Raw genomic sequence first — 25,493 nt, forward strand, 5'->3', positions numbered from 1 at the left:
TCCAACAGAAGATGAGCTCACTAAGGATGTGTCATCCCAAAACCCTAAAGATGACAAAGGTTTCGCATCGCGATATAGAGAAACGAAGAATCGAGATTGTGTTGTGCTGAGTAGAAGACAGGAGGACGCATGCAGTGTAGCAGCTCAGCTGTCTCCTGCATGCCGACGTTCGCTTTGTGTGTGAGATACATCAAATATTGTTTGGTGATTTCCATAGAATTTTTCGTCCATAGTTGCAGGTGGTTGAACGAACTTAGAACCATACCTAATGGTGGTAATGTCTTCGATAGATGTAGCAGAAACAAAAACCACATTCCTAATGGTAGTAATGTCTTCGATAGATGTAGCAGAAACAAAGAACCACCACCTGATTTCTAGATAGAATTAAGGCCACTTTAGTTGATGAGAAAGAGACAATAGTTTCTTATAGATCGAGGCTTTTTCCTAACAACTAAAAGTTTTTTTTTATAGATTAATTATATGATTAAGATATCATAGCATGTTAGGAGTTTCATTCTTGCGTATAATTAATGTTTGGGTAATATCATCTCTCTAATTGACTTGCTCGGTGCACTTGGGTTTAGTTTTACCTATCAAGCGTAACATAATTTACACTTAAGCTAAGATATCATAGTTCAATATAGAATATTTTTGAATTAATTATATATTACCTTCTGTATTTAGACCCTATTAGTATCGTGATTTCTGTACTTAAAAAAATTTACATTGAGATCCCTATAATTCTGAAAATGAAACAAATAATCTCATTTGTCCTAATGTAGTTGGTCGCATTAATGAAAAACACAGACACTACATGTTGGATAGACACGAAAGTGATAAGAAAAATATAATTTTAATATCTCATCTATTTTCAATGACTTTATCAGCAAAAAAATAATTTCAATATCGCATGTGCTAGAAACGAAAGTGATATTAAAATTATCTTTTTACCTATCACTTTCACGTCGATTTTGCACGTGATGTTTATACTTTTCGTTAATGCAGTTGACAATATTAGGACAAATGAGATTATTTGTTTTACTTTCAGAACTATAAGGATCCCAATATAAATTTTTTAAATCTAAGGATCGTAATATTAATATGATGGTAATATATAATTAGCTCAATATTTTCTAACCATTTAAGCTTTTGGTTTTATTAGTTACCTATTTAAAATCTTGAAGAAAGAAAGAAGAGAAGCAATTCTTTAAGTGAAATACCAATAGACTTAAGAAAGACATGGGTGATAATTTGATACAGATTATTGTAAAGGGAATTTGGGTTGAAGATATTAACATTATCTACTATTGAATTACCTTGAGAAGGATAAGGAGGTCTCATTTTGGTATTGATGTAGGCAGCCAAACTAAGCCTTTCTCTCTCTATCTCTCTCACACACATTCACATGCAAGTACACTATCCTCTCTCTCCTCTCACACACTCACATCAAGTCATTGTCAATTTAGATGTAGTTGGGATCCTAATTTTGAGAAGGATAAAGGTCTCTCTCACAAAACATTTCTATTTAGATTTTCAACTTTGTCAAGGGATAGAGATTTCATCTCATCTCCATTTTCTCTCTCTCTCTCTCATGTCAAATCATTTTAATTAATTTAAAGATTGGATTGTTAATTTTGGGAAAGATAGAGGTCACATCACACTTCCACAGTGAGGTAGGTAGACAATTAAACCTCTCACTAAGTTGGTGGTCCAAAAGCTCAGAGATCAATTAAGTTGATGGCTTGAAACTCCACACATCACTTGCAAACCTGTAAATAAATGTATGAACTTTCTCATGTGGTATAGTTCTTGACGTGGAGAGAAGTCTACCCTATACACTGTTATCGCATAGGTAGTATTTGGATTGGGATTCCTAAAAAGATCATAAGATAATAATTAATTTGATGAATTTGAATTATTATATAAGATATTTAAATTCAGATTAATGATAATAGATCAATAAACTTATTACTTAATTTTTTTATCCTCATCAAGCCATAATACAATAATACAAACTTATTAGAACTATAACTAGTCATATCCATAAATAGTTAAATTCTATTTAAAATTTTTACTATGTCTAATACTACGAGGCTAATTACATATTATCCTCTTTAATTAATTATCTTTAGTTTTTCGATCCTTATATTTTTAAAAATTATATTGGAATCCTTATATTTAGGAAAGTGAAACATTTAATCTCTTTTTTTCTCGCACCGTCCACTTTGCTATAAGATATGTAAACAACTAAATCTCTTGGTAGTCCAAAAGGTCATAGATCAATGAAGTTAGCAGCCAGAAACACCATATATCACTTGTAAACCTATAAATCTATCTATGAATATGAAGATGCACCAAAAAGAGAAAAGGCTATCTCATGTAGTAGATAATTTGGATTGGAATTCCTAAAAGATCAGAAAGTAGTCATTAATTAATTTGATGACGTAGAATTATTATGTAAGATATTTAAACTTAGATTAATAATAATAGATCCATTTTAGTCTTGTAAATCAATTAATATCTCAGTAAACTTTTCGCTTAATCCTTTTGTCCTCTCTGTATTGTTCCAATTTTATCATATGTCTCCGAAAAGATTAATCCTTTTGTCCTCGTCAAAACGTAAACCATAACATAGACTCAACCACTAATCCTATTCACAAATAATTGAATCATATTTATAACTCTCACCGTATCTACTCTTCGAGGAGATAATAGGCTCGGTAATTTAATGAACTTAAATCTCTTATCCAAAATTCTTAAGCTAATACAAATCTTCTTTCACTTTTAATATTGGATTGAAGCAGCCATCATACGATCTTAGTGACTTATTAATTTGATGAATCTAAGTTACTATTCAAAATATTTAAATTTAAATTAATGCATAAAACCATTCGGAGTCTTATAAATAAACTCAAATCTCAATAAATATCTCACTTGAACCTTTCATTCTCATCAAAATATAATATATAACCAAAGCTATAAATCTACAAATAGCCAAATCCTAATCAAAGTATAATATCTCACTTGATCCAAAATTGTTATGACCAAATAGAGAAATTTCAAACCCACTCTTCCGGCGGATATGCTTCGACCACATCTTTATCATGGAATTGAATCTTTGATGGCTACATCTGTTGCCGGAAGCCCCTCCCCTCATCCATTTGCCACCCTATCAAGATATTCCCATGTAGTTCTCTTCCTCACCCACTTGTGGCTTTTGGTGGGCCACAAGAGGAGGGGATTGGTCAACTGCCATTGGGGCCCGCACGTACCTCCAATCCGAGTGCCCCCTCCTTTGCCTATTAAAGCCCGACTGCAATCGAAGCAAGCAAAGAGAAGAAGAATGAGTTGAGGAGTGGATTTGGACTACTACTCTTGTTTCCCTCCTCTTCCTCCCTGTTTCGGTGTCTTCGGGTACCAGTATCAGATGGCCGTGGAGGTTGAAGACGATGTCTTCTTTGCAGATCTAAGCAAGCAGATTGCCATGCTAATTATGGATGATGAGGAAGAATTCCCAGTGCAGTGTCCACCCCTTCCGGTTCAGGTTTTCCTCACCAATCTTTGTGAACTGTTTCCTCAAATGGCCGCCATAGGGGAGGGAGGGATAAGATGTCTGCTGTTTCCTGATGTCTTGCCATGAATCAGACCTTCATATATATTCTGGCCTCCATGTTTGACACTGGTTCATATCATGTTCTCCACAGGGGCTTCCCTGCATGCCTCGAACCATGATGCTGCCATCATCATATGGCTACGAGGAGATGGCCATCGGAAGGGAGAGAAAAGGAACTGGAGTCTTCATTCCACTCTCCACTGCACCAAGAAGAAAGAAGAGGCCAAGGAGATCCACTTGGGTGGACAACCGCAACGACTTCCATGGGCAGAAGCTGGGCATGTCTGCGACCGTGGCTTCTCCCATCACCATCACCAAACCTCATCGACCCAAATCATTGCAGGAACTCGAGTGTGCTAAAGAGCCACAAATAGTAATATCTAATGATCTTAGCTCATATTAACTACAGAAATTGTCATGGTAAGTTTTGTACAGGAGAATAACACTCTTCCAACTGGTTGTGTGTGTACCTGTGAAGAGGGCCTCAAATAAGCTTCCAACCTCCTCTGTCGAATGTATAATTCCTGTAATAGCTAGAAATGTATTGGTTGATGAATGCAAAGCATGAAAAATAATTATGTTATAAAGAGTGTAATCAAATCAAAAATGAAGCACCAAGCCTTATCTATGAAGGTTAGCTTTTTAGCATTGCAATACTTGGACAATTGTAAAAAAAATTATAAGTCGTACATCATTTTGTTATTTTCTAGATCTTCTAATTATAGTTTTATCCCGGGGATTATTATTGATAATTATAAAATGATGGGAAGAAAACAATAAGTTTATAGCAAATCGAATCGAGATATCATTTTCGGTGTCAAATGATTCTCTTATTTTAAATCTACCCAATACTAGAGAAATAATTGATCTACATGCATCTACATCCAGAGAGTATCTTATAAAAGAATATTTTCCACTTGATCAGTTGAGAAAAATCATCTCTTCTAACATGTATAAATAATTATTATATTCAACTAATTCAAGTATGCTTTGTAATTATATTTCACTCTATCAAGCATTGCATCCACTTGAAGACATTAAATCAATAATGGATTTTTATCAACTGTTTGTGATATATATATATATATTCTTTAGTATCAACTATTGATAGTTTAAAATTTTTGAATAAGTTTAAAGGGGCAGTAGCTGTTCATTCTTTTATTCCTTAAGTCTGAATATAGTAACACAGAATGCAAAAATTTAAACAAAACGAGACTTTTTCCGTATAGGAAAGTAATTTGGAAATCGAGAGACTAACTGATGAACCAATTTTGCGAAGCAATACAAATGTAACAGAACAGAGAATGTATTAAGCTTATCGATTAAGTAGTCAATCAAAGAGAGAGAGAAAGTTGTCTGAAAACAAAAGTAAAAAAAAAAAAGATAAAGTCAAGCTAAATATTTATCTCACATGACTAACACATCAAAAGATCAATTTATATATAGAGAGAGTATTCATTGACAATTTAAATATTACAATAAAATCTAATTATTACATACTTCGGCAGCTAATGGGAAGAAAGTAAACGATTAACCAAGTAAAACAACCATAATATCAATTACGTAAGTTTTTGGATTATAATGATGTTGAATTAACCTAATAAGTGTCAATAGTTGGGTCCGATCCCAATCTGAATAATGATATAATATCTTTTATTTTTATTATTTTACCACCTGATATAACGTTGGATAATAGTCCAATAGTTTATCGAAACCAGTATCGGATCTAGATTTAAATTCTAAAACATTTTGGGCAAATCTATCAAGAGTATAACCGATATGATTACTTCAAAGCTCAATAAAAAATGAGAATTAAGAAAAATAATTTAAATTTGAAATCATATCTGAGAAGTGAAGAGAAATAAATATTCATGAAAATAAGATGGAAGTACACTCAGAAGAGCTTACATACTGGTTTCAGATGGATTTAACTGACCTGTCTAGGTTTCATGTAGTTCTTCGTACGGCACAACATAAGTATTCAATTTGAGCTTTCCATGCTTCTTGTTGGCCTCATTGGTCCATTTTTCTTTGCTGCTCCTCGCACCTTTTTATCTTCCAGGAGAAGGCTTCGTCCTGCAAATTGTGCTCATTGTATAGTTCTAATGGGGAGGAGTAGCCTTCTCATAATATTGCCTGCCTAAAAGAAGGGTCACAATAGCAGCCTAAATTGCATAGAAATGAGAAGCATGGATGTGCTTGATTGCATTAGCATGGAAATAATTCCATAGAGCATAATAACATGGTAACAAACAATGACAAGGAACACTTGTGCAATCAGACAAAAAATATATATATCAAGGAAAAATGTGATCAGATATCAATCTTATTGGCAATAAGACAATTGGATTTTCTGCATAATACAAGGACATATTTATGCGTATTGCATACTTACATGCATGCTCAACCTTTGGTTGACAACAGTAGAGAGGAAAACTTGATGATGATCAGAAGACGGGGACATTTAGAAGATTGATAATATTAACCCATTGCGGACAACCTGGCGGAATCTTCCTGTTACACAAGTTTCTCAAGAATGTTAGGCAAAGCATGTAGCTGAAAACAACCTACAAAGAACGAATTGTAAAGACGAAGAATTACCTATTGAAATATGATAGACCAATGCAACTAACTGTGGGGCAGTTCATTGTCTGGTGACATTCCTACTCGCTTCAACCGTGAGAGAATGCTTTCAGCTAGAACCGATCTCAAAGATGTCAGATTTGCTCCTCTTACAGCCGGTTCACACAGATATTAATACCCTTCTCCCCATGGAAATATTAAAAAGGAAAAAGAAGATCCATGCCTATTTTTGATATTCTACGTATTGCTACATTGTATACATTTGACACTTCTGTTCCATATTTCCCTGATGAGTATAGTTTATGTACAATTCAAACAAAATAGCTAGAGGAATATCAGTGACATGACCAAAAATAAATATTACAGGAAAGCGAGGGCTTAAGCTACCACCGCCTCTGCACCTTTCTCGGGTTGAAAAGAGAACACTTGATCACTAACTGAACACACAAAAACCCACCCGCCAACTGACCCCTGCAACTTCTTATGGATGACCCTCTTGGGCAGAATGTTACGTTTTCCTCCGCTTCCGTCTTAGTGAAGACATAGCACTCAAGCCAAGGTTGCTTTGACCATCCTGAAAAGAAGTAATATTTTCAACCAGCAATGAACTATCTTGAAGAGGTTCTGATGTTTTCTTCATATCGTCAGGCACAGAATGGCCTGAAAAATTTTGAGGATCTTCAGAGATGTCAGAGGTTACCCTCGAGGGCCTTGAATTCTCAATTTGACTTGAAGTTGGTCGAGTTGCGTCAACTTGTTCATCACTTTCGTCCATGCAGAACCCACCTCCACTGAAAAGATAGCCTCGAGATGTGTCATCCTCCAGAGCACGTTGTTTGCAGCCATCTGTATCTTCACAATCCATCTCTGCTGAACCCTGAATTGGACTGGCAGCCAGCTGGATCGCATCACCTTGTAGATCATTATCATCCAGACAGAATCCACCTCCTGAGAAAAGGTAATCTCCGGAAGAGCTATCCTTGGAAAATGTATGTGCTCCTTTGTCAACATCAGATAAATCTCCAACTCTACTCCTACTGTCATTCTCAATTGGTTCCTGCTCTGTCGCAACTCCTAGCAACTTGCTACCGCTTGGGTTCAGTGTTCCATTACTTTCATCAACTTCAAAATCTTCTTCTGCATATTGTACTTGCTTCAACGGCCTCATCGACTGGATAATTGTAAGTTCATGGAAACAAATTAGATATGTTGCAAAAAGAAAAGTCAAAAGATGCTAATGACAAAAGTTATGTTAATATAAATGTATATGCATATATATAAACTAAAGAGCCAGGTTAAAAATATTGAGGTGTAATGACCATATCGTACCAGTTTGATCATACACCCATATAATGGTGTACCACCAACACCGACATGTTAAGCAATTTTAAATTATTTTATTCATGTAGTGAGGTTATGGTATAACCATACTGCAAGTTAAACCCTGCTTAAGAGTATTGAAGCAAGTTTAAAAACAACGATAAAACTACCATCCAACTAGCTGAGTGATGGCAGTCTTATTTCAGGAAGTATTTAAAACAGAAAAACTCTGGAATTTAACAACAAAAAATAGGAAACACAACCAATAATCTAAAGAGATGAGTGCATCAGCATTGCAATATCATGGATATGACACGAGCAAACTTACTCTGCGCAACTTTGGCAGAACTTCAGGCACCTTGGAGTGATTTTCCAATTGAACATTGGCATTATAATCATCGCCATCATCAGTAGAATCAGAGTCTGCCTTTATTGGACTGCTTCTACCTCTGCCCTTTCCCTTTCCCCTTCCTCTTGCTCCTCTTCCCCTTCCCCTTCCCCTTCCCCTTCTCCCTTTAACTGTCCTATTCAGACTCAGAACACTAGTATCATCTATATCATCTTTTTCCAGTACAAGTGAGTCTCCAGCCAGATCCTCTGAATAAATAAATTCTTTCTCAGTCTTCTGCCCTCTCGATTGTCTCATAACTTTCTTACCCCTTTTAGAGTTGCCACCAGTAGAGTTCTCAGGTTTATATTCCTCTCCTGTAGAGAGTCCTGTGCATCGCTTTTTCCTAGAACTGGGCCCTTCTTTGACAAGTTCATCGGTCAAATCAGATGACAAAGTGCCTGTAATTCCTTTCAAAGCCTTCTTAATTCGTTGACTACGTACTTTTGCAAACCTCTCATTGAATGTATAAAAGGCCTCCAAACGCAGCTGCGTCTGTATCAAGAACAAGAGAATGAAAGTTGGATTAAGAACTTCTGAGTTCAGCCCAACTTCTTAAGTAGATAAAATGGAACATATGGCAACAATCATTAGGGGGCATGCCTTAAATCAGAAACAACTAAATGAGAAAGGTAAATACAAATTATCTGTCAAATATTTGAGGATGATGTGATGAAACTAAGCAAATTTATCATAATCAAGTAGAAAAAAAAACAAATAATATTTGCAACGACAACATTGCTTATGAGAAATGACAATTGTGAAAAGTAACTGAAAACAAAAAGGCAAAGAAAGAAGAAAGCTTTCAGATAAGAAGCTAAGGCAGGCGAGCTGAAAAATTATAAGTTGAATTAAATCATACACCAAAACTAGAACAAAACAATAATTTAAAGGTGATTCAACTATAACTGTTCCACAAGATGAAGGTAAGTACTGAATATAAACCTCATGTTTGTTGTACTCCTTTAAAACAGGTACAAGTAATTCATCAGCTTTCTGGGTAGTCCATCCAAACTTTTCCCAACACAACCTACAGACATTTACAAAGGTGAGTGGGATAAATATAAAAAATAATTTTTGAGGCAAAAGGAACAAATGCTTTAGTGTAAGTAGGATATAATCTAGTAGCCATAATACTTATCTTACAATGTTGTTAAAATCACATATAACTGTTGATATTAGCTATTCTCAACGTTTCTAACATATCAACATCAATGATATAGAAAACTTGGAAGTTTTAGAAGAAGAAAGACAGCATATATTTGGAAAGCAAAGTCAACATGGACTTGATTGAAATTCATCCTCCACCTTTAGCTATGGGATTTTTCAGCTTGGATATCTGTTTTCATTTCCCTTTTCTCCTTTCTTCTGCCTTTTCCCCAATACAAATTCTTGTTCTTTAGTCCCAAACACCAAAACAGCTTCCTTTGTACAGTAACGATCTAAACAATTTGGTGCAGCTATGCCTCTCTGACAACTGATTCCCCGATCGCTACTCTCCCCAGTGATTAGGGTTGGATAGTTTAGAGAGAGTGAAATCAACTCAATGAATCAGTTTTAGAAACTCAGTCTGTCTACACTCGTATATCATCTGCTTCTGTAAAAGGAGGCAGCCCACGCTTCTGCTTTAAACTAAATCCCTAGATTATCATGATAAAACTGAAGGGTAGTGTTTTTGTAGATACTCTCTCCTTTCCAATGTCTGTGCGTACTTTAAAAAGCCAGACCACCTGCCAAGTTCAAAAGTTTCATGTAGTTGGCCTTATTCAAACAAGATTCAGGCTGAAGAGATATTAGCCTCTAGGAAGTTGCCTCATACCGCCATCTCTTCTACCACGCCATGTATACCAGGAGCATCTCATCCTCATGTGATACATCAATCTGAAACTTATTCCAACAAAGAAAATTCTTGCCTCATCCACCACCTTCCACCAGAAAACTCACTTCCTTTCATCACCATTTGTAACTCACCAAAAGAATGGAGACTATTGCCAGTCACCTCCTCAAGCATTTGGAAGCAAAGAAACAAAATAATAATCTTCTAAGCCCACATCCCACTTTCCATGATAAAACTTCCTCTTTGACATCCTTTTGAAGATTATGTGTGGTAAATACAGGTAGCAACCATTCTTTATCCCCTGCATGACCCCGGCCCCTGATAAATTCAGAGCAGCAGCTGATTCTACCCTTGCAACACAGCCAAAGTGCATTCAAGTGTGCAACCCTAGAACCATAAAGAAAAATGTTGCCTCCTTTTAAAGTATGAATTTACCAGTTTGAACCAGTTCTTTCATTGGCGCAGAAACTCAAAATAGGGGTTCAGCTTTTTGTTTCCTCAGCGGAACATGTTTCAGGCAAAATGTTGTGTTTCACCTAAAACTTAAATCCTTTTTTTTCTCTAGCACTGCCAACATCATTTGAAATTAGCAATACTATATAAGATAATTATATCATCTTCTTTTATTTCTGACAATCACCTATCTAAAACTAACACTGGTTTCCTATTAAGATGGATTGCCATGCCAGTTGTTGCAGCCGAACTGTGCATATGGGATTAAGCACAAGCACTCATGTTTCATTTAGATAATTCCAGCCAATCCATGCCAGTCCTTGAAGAACGTAGTTAACATAGACGATGCAACAACAATTTGTTCGTACCAAGGACCATTGTACCACCTGAAATGGTATGTACCGGTCTATGCATGGACCTGTATGCAGTCCACCCCCATTTCAGGCTGTCCGATCCAACTCATAAAAAAACCCTTCAAACAGCGATTACGGCACATGAACGGAATCCCTCTTCTCGTTGCTGCCCTACTCTTGTGACAACTGCCACCGTGCCGCTGTCATTCGTCGTCATTTATCTCCCCGGTGAACTCCCTCCTCTTCTCCTCCTCCACCGCTTCCTCTCCTACCTTCTTCTTCCTCCTCTTCCTCCACATTCTACCCTTCTTCCTTCCTCTTCTTCCACAACCTCCCCTTCTTCCCTCCTCTTACTCCTTCCTACCCTTCCTCCGTCTTCTCTTCTTCATTTCTCTTCCTTCTCATTTTTCTTCCTCCACCTTCTCTTTGTCTTCCTTCCTCTTCTCCTTCTTCATCTTTAAAACACCATTATGAACCGATATACGATGTGTCTGTACACCAATATCAACCAGTCTGACCAGATCACTAAAACAGGTCTGGTACTCAAAACCAGTCTTTGGTTTATACCATGCATTTTCATGTAAACCATATAGCATGCTGCAGTAAAATGCCAGCGCAAGAATTGCACATGGCCAAACTCTGACAAGGTACATGATAACATTATTGGTTGCTATCTATAGTTGATGTCACAAGCTCACTAACCTAGGAATAATACCTAAACCAAACAAATATATGTAAATGAACTATTGAATACATTCTCCTCCTTAGGAAGCTATTGTAATTTCCTAATATTGCCTCAAACAATGAGCCAATTAAGAATATGACAATGAGAAAGTTATTAAAGTTACATATCAATTGAAACTCTTATCAATTTCCCACTCTATCTTTAGTACCACTCTATGTCAAAGTGCCCCAGATTTACTCCTGAATACTATTTGCTGCACTTCTACTGCAATTCAGACAGGCTTCTAGAGCAATTGCTAGCAATCTTACGAACTAAGGCACCATCTTATCAGAATTCAATATAAAAATACACAAGGTTACATTGTAGACACAACTATATTGAAAAGATTCTTAAAACAAATGGTTTAACCTTTAACGCTCCTACTACATAAAAATAACATGTTCCAAACCTACAACTTCACATTACATGAATTGAAGTCATGGTACCTTATTGGCTTCAGTAACTAGTAGGACCAGTATGGTATCTGTAAACTAGGTTATTGGCTACAGTAACTAGTAAGACCAGTATGGTATCAACAAACTAGGCAAGAAACTGACCTGTGCCATCCTGTATTACCAGAAAAAAAAAATCAAACAATAAATACCAATTGGTACCAATCTATATGGTCCTGTACCACTCCTTGATCAGGCTGGTAAACACCAATTCAAACCAATTGGTACATCCAAAATTAAATTCCTTGTCACAATATGTGTGGAATCAATTTTACAGTGCAAGGAATTTACCTTTCTGAATCTTTATCTTTAGGTGCCAATGTCAAGCACAATACTTAAGAAAGTAGAAAGTACAGCTTATACCCCAGTGCCAAGTGAATCAATGAGAAACTCTAACATGTCAATTAGATTTTTTTTTTATCTTTATGGCAAAGCTGAATTTCAATGTCTAGCTAACTCCACAAGATGTCAGAAAAAACAAACTAAATTTTGGGCTATACCCGGTTACAGATATCTACCAGTGTTTATCTTCCTACTTCTTAAAACAAGCTAAATTTAGGATCAATGTTGGTAATTATGAATAAATTGTTACAATAATTTGGTCATTATAATCAAATTTTGCAGTAACTCACTTGCGAAGTAAAGGCAAATCTGGCTTTCCCCACATGAAAGGCTCTGTTGATTCATCAACTTGTGGTGAAGTGTATGCACTAATGACCATTTCACTAGGAAAAGATGGAGAGATATGCCAATTCTTGCTCACATTTCTCTGTATTTCAATGTAAGATAATTAAGAACCTAAAACTGAACATTTACTTCAGAGATAAAATATAACTGATAAAAATATCAGGGCAACCATAGGAGGATTGAAGCTCACATGCTTATCAATGAAGATGTCTTTAATTGCCTCATTGCCAGTAGGTTTTTCATCATCATGACCCCTTGAAACAGACTCTTCAGATGCATCTCCCTGAGAACTTCTTTTTATTGCATCAGCACCATTATTGTTTTCTTTCAATGATCTGTTCGAATGGCTACCAGTAACAAGTTTTCCTAATATAGCTGGATCTGGGGACTCAACCCATTGTCTAAATTTCTGGAGGCCATCTTCCTCGGGAAATGCATGTATAACTTCAATTGCATTAACAATTCCAATCCCACTGCACTAGAAAGATTAAATGATTTAGATCTACAAATACACAGCAATTCTACATTTCCAGTTAACTTGATAAAGCAACGTATTAATCCTCAAAAACTATCTAAAGATAATCCAATAATCTCCAGAGACGTAGAACTGGCAAAGATCCATAAGAAATTTGATTCCATTGATTCCAACAGAAAGCAGAATACAATTAATATTTACCAATTACAGCTAAAAGTATGCATAACCAACAATTCATACTTATCAAACCACACACATCATTCTATTCACAATTCATCTGGGCATTCACAAGATGGATTAGAACTTAAGGGACAGATTCACAAATCAATTGAATTGTGTCAGATAGATAATATAGCGAACAATCTTCTAAGTGGATTCTCATCTCAACTATTAGAAAAGGAAAGTGCACACCACCTCAATAAAGCAGATATGTTAAGTAAGATTTAGTTCTAGAAACTAATTTGCTTTTCCCTATCTTTGATGCAACAAGAGATTATTTAAGGGTAAACCTGAAGCGCATATGTAAGATTAGCTTTAAGAATTTATTTATGTCCACTAGGTCCTACTAAGTGTTGACAACAGTTCAAAAACTAAACAGGTGAAAATAAATTAGCACAGTTTCCTTTTCAGTGTTCATCAGTCCTATTTTTACATTTTTGCACCTCCCAAGTTTGGATACTTTATAATCTGCTCTTGGCGATGTATTATATGCCATGAAGCAATTTTCGAGATTAGAACCTAGGTATATCCCAGATACTCTTTAATTTGAAAGACAAAATTAATAAATAGAACGTAGTATAGAAGAACAAAGTTCCAGATCATGACATCTTATAAAGTTTGCCCTTTGTTTTAAGGGAGAAAAAATAGATCCAACCCATGGTCGCATATACAATACATCTTATGTTTGTCTTACAGAAATTTCTGATATAAAAGGATACTAATCAGTTTTGGGATACACTTGATAAAACACCTAAAAACTCTGATCTTATAATCATGGTTTGCCTTACCGATCCATACCGGTGTACCGACCAACTATCAGTACCATACATACCAAGTTATAACGAACCATACCGAACATACCAACAATTGGTACATGAGGACGTACTGATGTACCACCTAAACCAGTCCCCTATCGGACTGGTACATACCGCCTATATCGAGTTGTACACTGTGGTACAACGAACCTTACTTATAATCAAAGCCAACTAAATTCGACAAGCAACACCAAGTCTCATCATTATGATTCACCTATAATCAACATGCATTACATGTGCTTAATGAGAACTACCAGTTGTCCATGTGTCTTTCACATGAACAATTAGTTCATCCAACGTTGCCCTAAGAATCATAATTGCTTGTGCACCAAAGGAACATATAAAATTTCTTAAGTGACTCCATGTTGTTAGGTTATCATCGTAAAATAAAGTAAAGAAGAATCAAGGGAACTAGCTACTTTGAAACAATTGTATTTGATGTAACCTTCCTGCTTTAATGGTACAGTTATAAAGGTCCAACCTAATAGTCTAGGACTTCAGAATAGCATAGGAAAATTGATTAAAAAGAGGATGGATGCAAGAAAGCAGATGAGTATATTGCCAATAGAAAGTTCTTTTAACTGACGACAAAATCATTTACAACCTCTGATCCCATAATTCCACAACCATTCCATAATATAACTTCAAACTCGTTGTACAATTCAGACAATATAAGAAAAAAATAAGCAGCTGACGTGTTCTTTTACTTGTTCATTAATCATTTTGTTAATTTCTCTGAAACTGATTCTGTAGATCAAAGGTCCTTCCAGATGTTCCTTTATTTTCTTCAGGTATTGTGTCCCTTCAAGATTCTTCTAAGAAAAGAACTAAAAACCAGCAATAAGATCATGTTGCCATCAATTTTCTTTCCCAACTAACATACTGAGAAAATATTTTGAGGAAGTTGCCCTTCCACTATATAATGCAAGTTTATCCCGAACAAAAGCAAACCAAACCAACTATAGATACCACATTTTAAGTTATCCCAATTCAAAATTACCTACGCATGCAGGCTTTGTGCTTGTACTCTGTAGTCACATTTTGCCTAATGGCTTTTTTTTTGTGTTTTGCACCTTGCCACAAGGTAACTTCCAAGTCAAGAGATTGCAAGTGATGCCTACCTCTCACACTTCCTCTCAATGGCTTAAGGTTTAACCTGCATCAAAAGCAAACCCCTGATGGATGTTTATTCTTCTTTTCTTTTTTCCTTTTTTGCTTTCCTGTTCAAGCATTAAGCTAATTGTGCCAGCCAGCACAATACAACATGAACCATTGCCAGAACCATTCAACGATGACCATTTTTCTGTAACTTCAATTTTGAATAGTAAGTACATATAGCACCCTACCCATCTGTATCTGATTAAAAAACCAATCAAAGTTTTGGTATAAAATCAGAACCTATTGAACCTAATCACACTATGTAAATTAAAAAACATGACTGGATGGGTGTCCTACTTCCATACAAATTGCATTCTTCAAGAGAAAGTACTGGAGCTTGTGAATATCTCTTTACCCTGTCCTCCCCCTCATACAAATCAAGCCTATGTGTCAAGCATGACGCAAAGGCATGTTTTGCATGCCTATGCTTAATGAACTCATGCACTTGATGGTTCATCAAATTTGTTGTACTGGTTAGGTTGCAGAAAGTTAATCATAACATTTACTTATTCTCCATAAGCACAGTTTGACAATCTCATTTTACTCTGTTGATTCCTTCAAGTTGTTTTATATGATGTATCAAACCCGGTTCAAAGGTACCATCACTTTTTTGGAATAAGATTAATAGAAGGCACATACTTTTGTGTCCATGTAATCCAGAAATATGTGGATTTGCAGAAAGCATTTAAGTTTTTACAAAGTAATTGGTGGTTTTGAACCTCTTATACCGGATCATCCCCAAAACCATTGTACAAGAATTCAAACTCACCATATATAATTAACCTTTAGTCAAGCAAACACAATAGGTTATTAGGAGCCTGTTTGATATTGTAAGATCGAAAGATATATAAATGTCAAATTATGACTTACGAGTCTAAAAAATGGACTAAAAGTGAAAATTCCAAAGCATTTCATCCATGCATAATTAAATGATAAATAATTGATGCTCAAGTGATCAATTTTTAGGAAGAAATGAGAAATGCTTAAAAACAATTGCATGAAGAGACTTAATCACTTGATTCATACATTCAGCCTCAAAAATCAATAACAATTCTTTGAAGCCTGTTTTAATTTACAAACTTGATCAATTCACTCCCTTTACCTAGAAATACAAAGCAAAAGTAAAGAAACGTCCACATATTGGTCATAGAGCTTTCAAATATAATAATCACATAAAAAAGAAAATTAGGTTCAATTGTTAAAACAACTATTAAGCATTGAAATATTTTTAGGTTACATATAATAATGAGAATATATAGGGACATTTTGGAGTTATAAAGGTTCATAGTGGGTAGCCAACCTAAACTGCTTAAGAAATGTAAATATCCACATACTATATTTAAGAGTTTAACTTATTTGATATAGGTAAGTTTTAGTTCATTTACTTTATTAACGAGAATAGCCATCTTCCACAAAGTAAATATTCAAAAAAATTACATCATAGTACGAACTTAGGAAAACCCACTCATTCATTCACAAAGTACGAACTTAGGAAAACCCTTCATCATAGCTGGAGTAGAATTAACAAAATTTCTTCAGCTGTCATTAGAATTTGTTGACCTTTCCTTTATGGTAAAATTTATATAGCCTTAATTAATGCTTAAGTATCATAGACATAGAGAACATTCATTGCAATATGCACTAAATATTTAATATGTTATTATATTAATATATCAAATGCATGTGCAAGCCTACTGAAGGAATCATTGCAGCTTACCTAACTCCTTCAGTATAATCACTTCCAAGAAGCAATGCCATACGGATTAGTTTGTCTCGATCTAAGCCAAGCTCGCACTCAATATCCTGAGATAAGAGAAAGAAAGATTTGCAAAATCACAAACCTATGGGATGTAATCAAGCATTCTTCTATTTGAGCATAACTACAACTATACAAGAATGTGTTTTATGCACCAAACATCAAATAGAACTGGCTCTACAATCTACCAAAAGCAGCATAACTTGCTAATGACAAACGCAAACACCATGAATAATTAATTAGCTAGGAATTCAAGTGTATGTTCCTTGCCAATAGAGGACTAAAATGCAAAGGTACTTCTATGACGATGTGTTGCTGGAGCATGTTGGCACAGGCTGGGTACAATACAGTACCACATGGAACTTTCTGCTTCAGTCTGTGCCCAGCAGATTAGCCCTAAAAATTCTGCTGAATATGTTGTATAGACGAAGTGGAACCAAAGCTTTTGAGATAATTAGACTTTAGAGGTATAAATTTACTTCAAATATGGAAACTACAAGCTATGCATTGATAAGTTAAAGGAACAGACACCTTCACGAAGTATGTCTCAACATATTTCCGGTCATCGAATATGTTCTTGTAGACACTTCGAGCTCCAAACAAGAAGACATCGGAATCATCAGTTACAACACCATCAACAAGGTTTGTCATTTCCATATAAGCACACTGAGCTTCTGCTTCTGTAGGTGCAATAATATAAGGCAAACCAAACATTTGAAGCAGTTCCTGAAATTTTTCAGAACAGTAATGAGGAGTTGCATGTGTGCGTTAACATTGCTTGCATCATAGTTCAGGATTGAGCAGATAACAATTAAAATACACCTTTTGCCAAGTGTATAGTATTGATGTTTACCAAAACTGTAGCTTTATGGCTATGAAACTACCAAGGTGAGGGAAGAAGCTCCTAATAAAAACGTGAAGAACACGATAATTGAAGGGTCCTTTAATCTCTAATTTTAGTAAATGTTATCAGTTATGCGGGTAAACAAGTATAATATTCTAAGGATGATATTTTAAGCATTAAATTACATAAACTCGCAGAGAATACAGAAATTATATAGGTTAGATTCTTAAACTTTTTCTCCTAAAATACCAGAAAGGCCTGAAGAGCACCTGACACTCAGCAAACATCTCATTGTTCACAGATTCAGCATCTCGCTCAAGCATCCTCTGCTCATTTCCAAGGTTCACACGTTCTTGTCTAAGGAGAGAGATTTCTTTGTCCAAACTAGCTTCTGATACTTCCATTTGATTGTTTAAGATCTGTGTACTGTATCCAATATGATCAGATACAACATTATCTTTCTCAGCAATATTCTGCTGTGATTTCATACCAGTGTCTATAATTTCTTCCATCAAGGAGCTATTTCCTGACAACGAATTATTATATCCTCTTTCAGGAGATACACTTGATCTGGATATATGGCGACTGTCATGATTCGAGGAACCAACAACTTTAGATCCATCATCTGTAATATTAGTGCTAGTATCAGGCCTGATCTCACACAATTCCTCCGTGGACATTCTTGAACAAGATTTAATTTGGACTTCATAACTAGCATCAAGAGATTGTTCCAACCAACTTGGGTGATCATCAGAAGGTTTGCCAGGTGGAATGTTGCCTCTTTGTGAGGTCATTACAATCTGTTCATCTTCTCTACTACTTATCAAAGATGATTCTCCATCGAAATCTAAACCAGATAAATTATTTGAATCAAGATTATTCTTTGAAGAATCAGGGATCTGCAAATCATCCTCTTTGCAGCGATTATCCAGCTGTCCATCATTACATGATGGACTTTCCTCAGCATCATTATCTAAATGAACACAAGCATTTGTCACCAGTTTGTGCAAAACAACCCCATCAGAGATTTGATCTTTCACTGATCTCACTAATTCTGTAACTGCTGAAGAATTGGTTGAAGAGTTTTGTTCCTTAAAATCTTCGAGGCTTCTCCTTATTGCTTCTTGTATATCAGCTTCTTCCTCAAGCGTTCCTCTTGAAACATCTTTTACAGGTTTATCTAGAAATTGAGAACTTGTATCAGGATTCTGACACACCCCTTCCTCCCAATCCACATCAGCTACTTCATAGCTGCTCTCAGCTAAAGACGATTGGTTTTTCTTCAAGTCACTTTTTGGACTTGCAGTTATATCAGCAAAACCATTTGGAATTTCAGAAATTTCCTTAACTAGACCTTCCTCCCAACTGCAATCAGATTCAGAATCATTTGTGCTCTTATCTGAATGAACACATTCCAATGGTAAATTGGCTGTTTGGCCTCCAGAAACCAATTGCATGAATATATTATCAACATCCGTAGCTTTCATCCCGCTGTCATCCTCCGAGAAGGAAATCTCGATTGCATTTTCACTACCATGAATAGTAAATTCATCCATGTAACCTCTCCTGTCAAGTGGGAGTGAACTACTTTTCTCACTAAATGTTTCACCTTTTCCTTCATTATTTGTAACGATTGGGGAATGATTATTTCCAGAAAGACCTTCGGAGACATCAACAACTTTTTTGGTGTGGGAAGCCTCCTGATCTAAGGAGTTATCTCCCCTTCTTTTCTCCTGCTCATACTTTTCCATCAGATCCAAATTCCTCTGTAAATCACGAGTCATGCAAATTCCTAATCCTTTAACTCTGCTAACTCGAACACGACCATTCTCATCACAATATGTCTCAACATCAGGTCCAAAATCCTTTACATGCTTACTAACAGAAACCTCTTTAACCAATTTAGGTTGATTACTAAGCAAGCTGCATTTTGCTGAATCTGAAGTGCTTTCCTTTGCCACTGAATAATGATCCCCATTTCCACTGTTCGCAACTCCTCTTGATGCAAGAACCCTAACAAAGAGCACCAATAGTAGAAAAGTGACCTCAAATAGAGAATGAACTGTTTTACCACCTATGAAATGCTAGTTAGCACACTAAGCATCATGATCAAGACGTAAATAAATACTCCTAAAATTAAAATGATGCACCATTAAGGGAAATATAAACAACTTTGCATGCTTTGTCAAAAACCTGCATCTAATAAATCTATAAATCATATTTGTCATAATTTTGCAACATGAAAAGAATTGAGAGAGACAACACAAAACCAGGTCTTACTGTTTATCACCAGTAAATGATGATGAAAATATGAACTCTCTATTGGCTTCAGAAGCAATCCTTGACGTTTGCACACCAGCTATACCTCTACCAGCAGCACATTTCTGCACTTCATCTATCTCCCGCCTAAAAGCGATAGTTTTAAGATATGATTGTATTTGTAGTTCAGAGAATTTAGTAGGGGCCTGAAAATAAAAAAAGTTGCTAAGCACACATAGCAAAAACTTAATCATCTGGTTACCCAAAAAGAAAAAGCAAAAAATTATGCACCAAAAATATTAATTTATGAAGATTAAACAGACATGACACTGTCAAATATTTGTGCAGAGACTGCAGTCAACATAGATAACAAGAGAATCATTTTGCATCCTATGTTTTCTCAATATTATAATTCATACACTCTCTTAATGATAATTCATCCTACCTATGTTTTTCCTTATCTAATCAAATGTAATCCCTGTTGTTAAAATTGCTGAGTTACATTAACCCAAGCCTCATGAAATACCCTCGACTTAAATTCAATAAACATCATTCATTATGATAATTAAAAAGCACACCTCCCCGCATTAATCAGAGTTGTTAAAATAGAAAATTATATACGGCACAAAACAGAGAAAATGTGTTGTAAAGAGGTGGAAACGAAGAGGAAAAAGAAGAAATTGAATAGGGATTATGCGTTGCTATTAAGATTATGAAAAATACAAGTGTTTTTATCACTAGGATCCTAACAAATATATTCAAACATATAATGGATCAAATAGTTCCTGATGGCTAACATACAATTTATTGAAAGGGGCACAATAAACTTCATTGGAATATATAGGGTGTGAAATATAGTTTATCAGTAAGGGACGATAAGTATCAAAATATGACAAGAACATGTGTGAAACAAAATCTTCTCTGAGTGTAATGACTAACCTTTTGATCTTCTACAAAAACTGCTAAACAATGAAAAGGCAGCTGTTGCACCTTGATAGTGGAATCAAAATTAAATTATAAAAAAGAAAAGCATAAACCAAAACCATATTTTTGCAAGCACCTCCTCAGGCATATTAGAAACAAACAGAATTTAATATATCAAGAACCGAAACGAAAGAATAGGATGAGTACAATAATACATCATAATATTTTAGTATGTTTACAAAAAAAGGGTTGACAAAGAGACATGTTAAATTGAAAAATTCTCAGAACTTAACTTTTAAGCTTCAAAGAAGCTACATTGGTTTCAGCCTATGACTGGAAATATGGTTAACATTTGAGCTTCAGCCATCTTCTGCCACCACTAATTGCTCTTTCAGGATATGTCTGATAACTAATAGACACTAGTTTCAGAAAGGTTTCTAGGGAAAAGAAGGGACAGAAAATGCTCCTTTCTTCAATTTTCCTTCATAATATATTCTTATGTAACTTTTTCCAATTGTTCTTGTAAAGCTAACTAACAGGGTTGGAAATTTCATGAGCATTGTAGTTACTATTAGACAAAAAAGAATCACACTCAAGTGCATAAAAACTTGGCACATGTAATTTAAACAGTACTCATGAGATACTCAAGTTCAGAAAAGACCCTTAAAGAGATCAAAGGGCATATTGCATTTTGAGCAGCTAAATTTTGAAAAGTACATAATTTTACTTTTTGTTTCAGACGTTTATTGTATCAAAACAAGATCTATGCTATGTTCTACATGATAATTATATACATGTTGAGGAATACCAAAATTCTATGCGACCAAAAAAGAGAACTTATCAAGAATTTTAATTGCTATAAATAGAACAAAACCGAATTGAAATAGTGATGAGTAACTTTGAGATATTATGCTTGCTCTAGCACTGCACTTATTAACTATAATACTAATTTCAGAAAATAAATGAATAAGGACTGCATAAATTTGGATCCAGAATAGGATAATGTGCCTAAAAATGAAGTGTTTTAAGTTTGCATGTCATTGATTGTCTCGCTCTTATTATTTTGTTACTCCTTGAGTATCTCTATTATCTTTGGTTTGAAACTCTTATACATGGACAAGATAAAGGCACTTGTGCTATGAAGTTCCAGAACTTGATCTAAGGTTATTGAAAACATATCCAAGTAGGCAAGTAAAAAGTTCAAACCCTTAGTTTAAATGAACACGAGTCCATTCATCTTAAGTCTTAACAATCTTGGACGGAACAACAAGACCTTATTAGACATAAAAAGAACAATCTATGGAAACATTAAGATACAACTTACTTCAAAAGAGTTAGTGAGTTTAAACCCAGTTTCAAGAGAATGATGAAATTTTCTAATAATTTTTTTTTTCAAAAATCCATACAAAATATTCAGCCAAGCAGAAATCACATATTGCAAATTATTTTCTAAACAACCGTATTAAAAGAAATTCATTGCATCAAAGAGAGTTAAATATATAGTTAATAATATAACAATTATACAAAAAATAGCATTCACAAGCTAAGTGGTAAGATAAAACATGAATATTAGGCAACAAAAGATTCATTTTAAAAAATAATCTTTTAAGAGTTCTGTACCTTTTTAATTTTCTGATATTTCTGCCTGTTCTCAGCCATGATGCTCTCCCTCATCTACATAAGCAAAAGGATATCCTCAAATTGGAGGAAATACTAAAAACTGGTCTAAACAAAATTCGTTCACTCAAAAGATCGAATAATTATATCAAACATCATATACCTGAACTAGAAGATCCAATTGCATTGATGGAGGCAAGGAGGCTAGAACTGCTGGATCTATATGGATGTTATCCATTGGCTGCAATTACCAATTAATCTCAAGCATTATGGGCTCCAAAGAATATAACAGCTTATGAACTAATTTTATTAGTAAAGTAACTCATATAGCAAAGTTCTCCTAAATGACAAAATCATCAAATAAGCAGCCCGATAACTTCAAGAAGGTAAAGTATAAATATGATAATAAAACCATAACATTTGTGACACATATGTGGTGCTTATTTGCATGGTTCGCCTTACTAATACGTACCATACCATACCAATGTATTAACACATGGGATATGTATTGCCCATACCAATTCCCTATTGGACTAGTACATACCACCCATATTGAACAGTATATCATGGTATGACGAAACTTGCTTATTTGGATAATAAGATCCATTTGTGCCTTAATTAGGTCATCTCATATTATCACTATCAACACCAAGATGGCAAACTATCGATGAATATAATTCATCTATTCATACAACTATTTTTTACATTATCATTAGTACCGTGACATAAGATAAAATTAACTAGTAAGGACTTTTAATCACAATATTAATTTTAAAAAAGAGATGAAGAATGGGAAGGCCAAGTGTCTAACTGAGTGATGTACAAGCAGGTCATTTGTCAATTTCAAAAACATGGGCGGGCAAGGTAAAATCTTAACAAACCACAAGTAGAACATCTGTAATTCCCCCTCAAATTGATCTCAACTACTAATATCCCCAACTTACCAGTTACCACATTAGTGTTCCTGTTGTATACATTCCATAAGCAACAGTATCACAATAATCATGGCAGCTTGTATATATGTTCAAAAATTTTGCCTTCTAACATCAGCAGTATGCAGAAGTTAAAAAAGAGCTGCATAAGTAATAATCAGTATCCATTTAAACCTCCCCCTCCGGTTAAATAAACATGTTGCAGGTACCAGAACTTCTCATTTTAGTAATCTTTACAAAATTTCATGCATCCTCCTCATTATGCTTTTAATATCAATATAACTATTATTAACAAAATATTCCCTTAAAATATTTAACATTCATGACTTAAAATAATTAGTTATCTTCAAAAGTGTCTCATGAAACAAGAAATGATTTTTCCAAAGGAGACAAAAGCACTCCAGTTTACTAAATAGCATAACACAGAAACTTTAAGCAGGTGTACTGATCATTTTTGTTGACCTGGAGATGTATTATATTTATTAATAACTTAAATATGTTAAATAACTAATGGATTTTGATATATATATATATATATAAAATTACCAAATTGCATATATAAATAAAATCCCATTCGGTGATAAAGCTGAATCTCAAGGATAGTTTTATTCAAACAGAAACCACGTTAGCCTTTTCGAAAGCATTTTGAACCTACTAAATAATCTTGATTCACAGAATCATTAGTCATCTTAGTAGCAATATAGCACTACCAGCCAAAATAAATAAGTGTTGCAACACATGTCTCATATTAGTGTCATTTAACTAATAAACATGTAAGAAAGTAAGAAGATAGATGATAATACTCATAAGTTAGATCAACATTCGAGCATTGCATGAGTCAGTGATTATTTACACATTCATGTTCATGTAATAATGAATGCGTTCATGTGGGATGTAATGGTCATTCGTTCATTTTAAATCAGTTTCTATCTGGGCAAATTCTAGAATTTAATACAAAAAGAAACTAGCTACGTTTGCTTCATCTACAAAAAATATAGAGAAAAAATATGACCAGACTTCTAAAAGAACTCACAAAAATAAGTTCTTCATTCTCATCATTGTCGTCCTCAGCTTCATCCAGACCACCCTCAGATGTAAGCACATTCTTATTGATCTCCATCTCTTCCTCCGCAGCAAGGGATGCGGCCAATCTTGATGAGAGAGAACAATGTATCAGACATTAATAACATAGCGAAAGGATTGTTTTGGGTCGTGACGAAGAAAGGAAAAGAGAGAAAACTATGGACATGACGTTGCTCACAGCTCATCTAGGTTTTTCTGGGAAGAAACCCCAGATTCCATATCACCACGAAGTAGAACGCTGCTTCCTTCAGCCCCAATTTCGTCATTCGAATCCAACACCTTTTTCCCCTTTGTGTCCTCGTCCGAAATCTGCTTCTCCTTCGATCCTTCTTTCTGCTTCTTGATCTCGGCTGCCAATTCCTCAAGCCTCTTCGCCTTGAGCTATATAAGTCGATGCATACAATCAGACAACTGAAAAGAGGAGAGGGAGAAAGAAAGGGAGAGAGACAAACGTGGTTGAGGAGGAGCTTCTCGGCGGTCTTGCGGATCTTGGCACGGGCGCTATCGCGGTGGCGGCGGCGGGCGGCGACCGTGCGGCGCTTGAGGGCGGGGGTGGCGCCGTCGAAGACGAAGACGGGTTTGGTGCGAAGGAAGAGGAGCTTGCAGATGCGGCGGAAGAAGCCGAGGAGGTGGGCGTTGCGCACCATCTCCCCCTTGTCGTCCCGCATCGCCTTCATGAATTGGACCATCCATATGCTCGCGTCTGAGAAGAGGAGACAGACAAGCAAAAGGGGAATTCCAATGAGGAAGGCGGTAGGTAGGCAGGGAGGGGAAATCGTGGAGAACTCGGGTACCGATGGCGAGCTTTTTGCCGGCAAGGGTTTCGACGGAGACGCGGCGGCCGACGGGGGCGAGAAGCTCCCATAGCCCTTGCACTCCCATGAGGAGGTTCGATCCACGTTTCTTCCTCTCCTTCGGCTCCTCTGATGTCGGTCGTTGCTGATGTTTATTTATAATCTTCCCATGGAAGTGTTTCTTTCACAAAATGCCACGTGGTATAT

The 25,493-nt window shown here is 35.6% G+C and overlaps 2 protein-coding genes and 1 long non-coding RNA gene across 5 annotated transcripts; 1 reads left to right on the top strand and 2 right to left on the bottom strand.

Moving 5' to 3' along the window:
- Positions 1-2,918: 2,918 nt before the first annotated feature.
- On the bottom strand, positions 2,919-4,146 carry LOC135671197 (uncharacterized). The gene is made up of 2 exons (XR_010512660.1): positions 4,084-4,146; positions 2,919-3,969 (listed from the first exon to the last, which is right to left on the bottom strand). It is a non-coding gene; the product is annotated as an uncharacterized LOC135671197 (long non-coding RNA).
- LOC104000068 (uncharacterized) lies at positions 3,410-4,250 on the top strand. The gene is made up of 2 exons (XM_009422007.3): positions 3,410-3,544; positions 3,705-4,250. The coding sequence occupies exons 1-2, from the start codon at positions 3,428-3,430 to the stop codon at positions 4,014-4,016; spliced, it is 429 nt and encodes a 142-aa protein (XP_009420282.2). The 5' UTR covers positions 3,410-3,427; the 3' UTR covers positions 4,017-4,250.
- Positions 4,251-6,393: 2,143 nt separating this feature from the next.
- LOC135671196 (DNA repair protein UVH3-like) lies at positions 6,394-25,425 on the bottom strand. Of its 3 annotated transcripts, XM_065179158.1 has the most exons (16): positions 25,287-25,425; positions 24,945-25,195; positions 24,671-24,873; positions 24,443-24,560; positions 22,641-22,718; positions 22,481-22,534; positions 19,958-20,142; positions 17,947-19,690; positions 17,365-17,559; positions 16,795-16,880; positions 12,601-12,883; positions 12,356-12,492; positions 8,850-8,934; positions 7,845-8,399; positions 6,897-7,367; positions 6,394-6,770 (listed from the first exon to the last, which is right to left on the bottom strand). In XM_065179158.1, exons 1-16 carry the CDS (start codon positions 25,372-25,374, stop codon positions 6,705-6,707), a joined length of 4,599 nt encoding a protein of 1,532 aa, XP_065035230.1. In that variant the 5' UTR covers positions 25,375-25,425; the 3' UTR covers positions 6,394-6,704. The 3 variants fall into 3 exon arrangements, with proteins under 3 accessions (XP_065035230.1, XP_065035229.1, XP_065035231.1); XM_065179157.1 differs by having other exon boundaries at positions 6,394-7,367; XM_065179159.1 differs by lacking the exon at positions 17,365-17,559 and having other exon boundaries at positions 6,394-7,367.
- Positions 25,426-25,493: the final 68 nt, after the last annotated feature.

The sequence above is a fragment of the Musa acuminata genome, unplaced genomic scaffold, assembly GCF_036884655.1.
Source record: "Musa acuminata AAA Group cultivar baxijiao unplaced genomic scaffold, Cavendish_Baxijiao_AAA HiC_scaffold_1138, whole genome shotgun sequence".
NCBI classification, from domain to species: domain Eukaryota; kingdom Viridiplantae; phylum Streptophyta; class Magnoliopsida; order Zingiberales; family Musaceae; genus Musa; species Musa acuminata.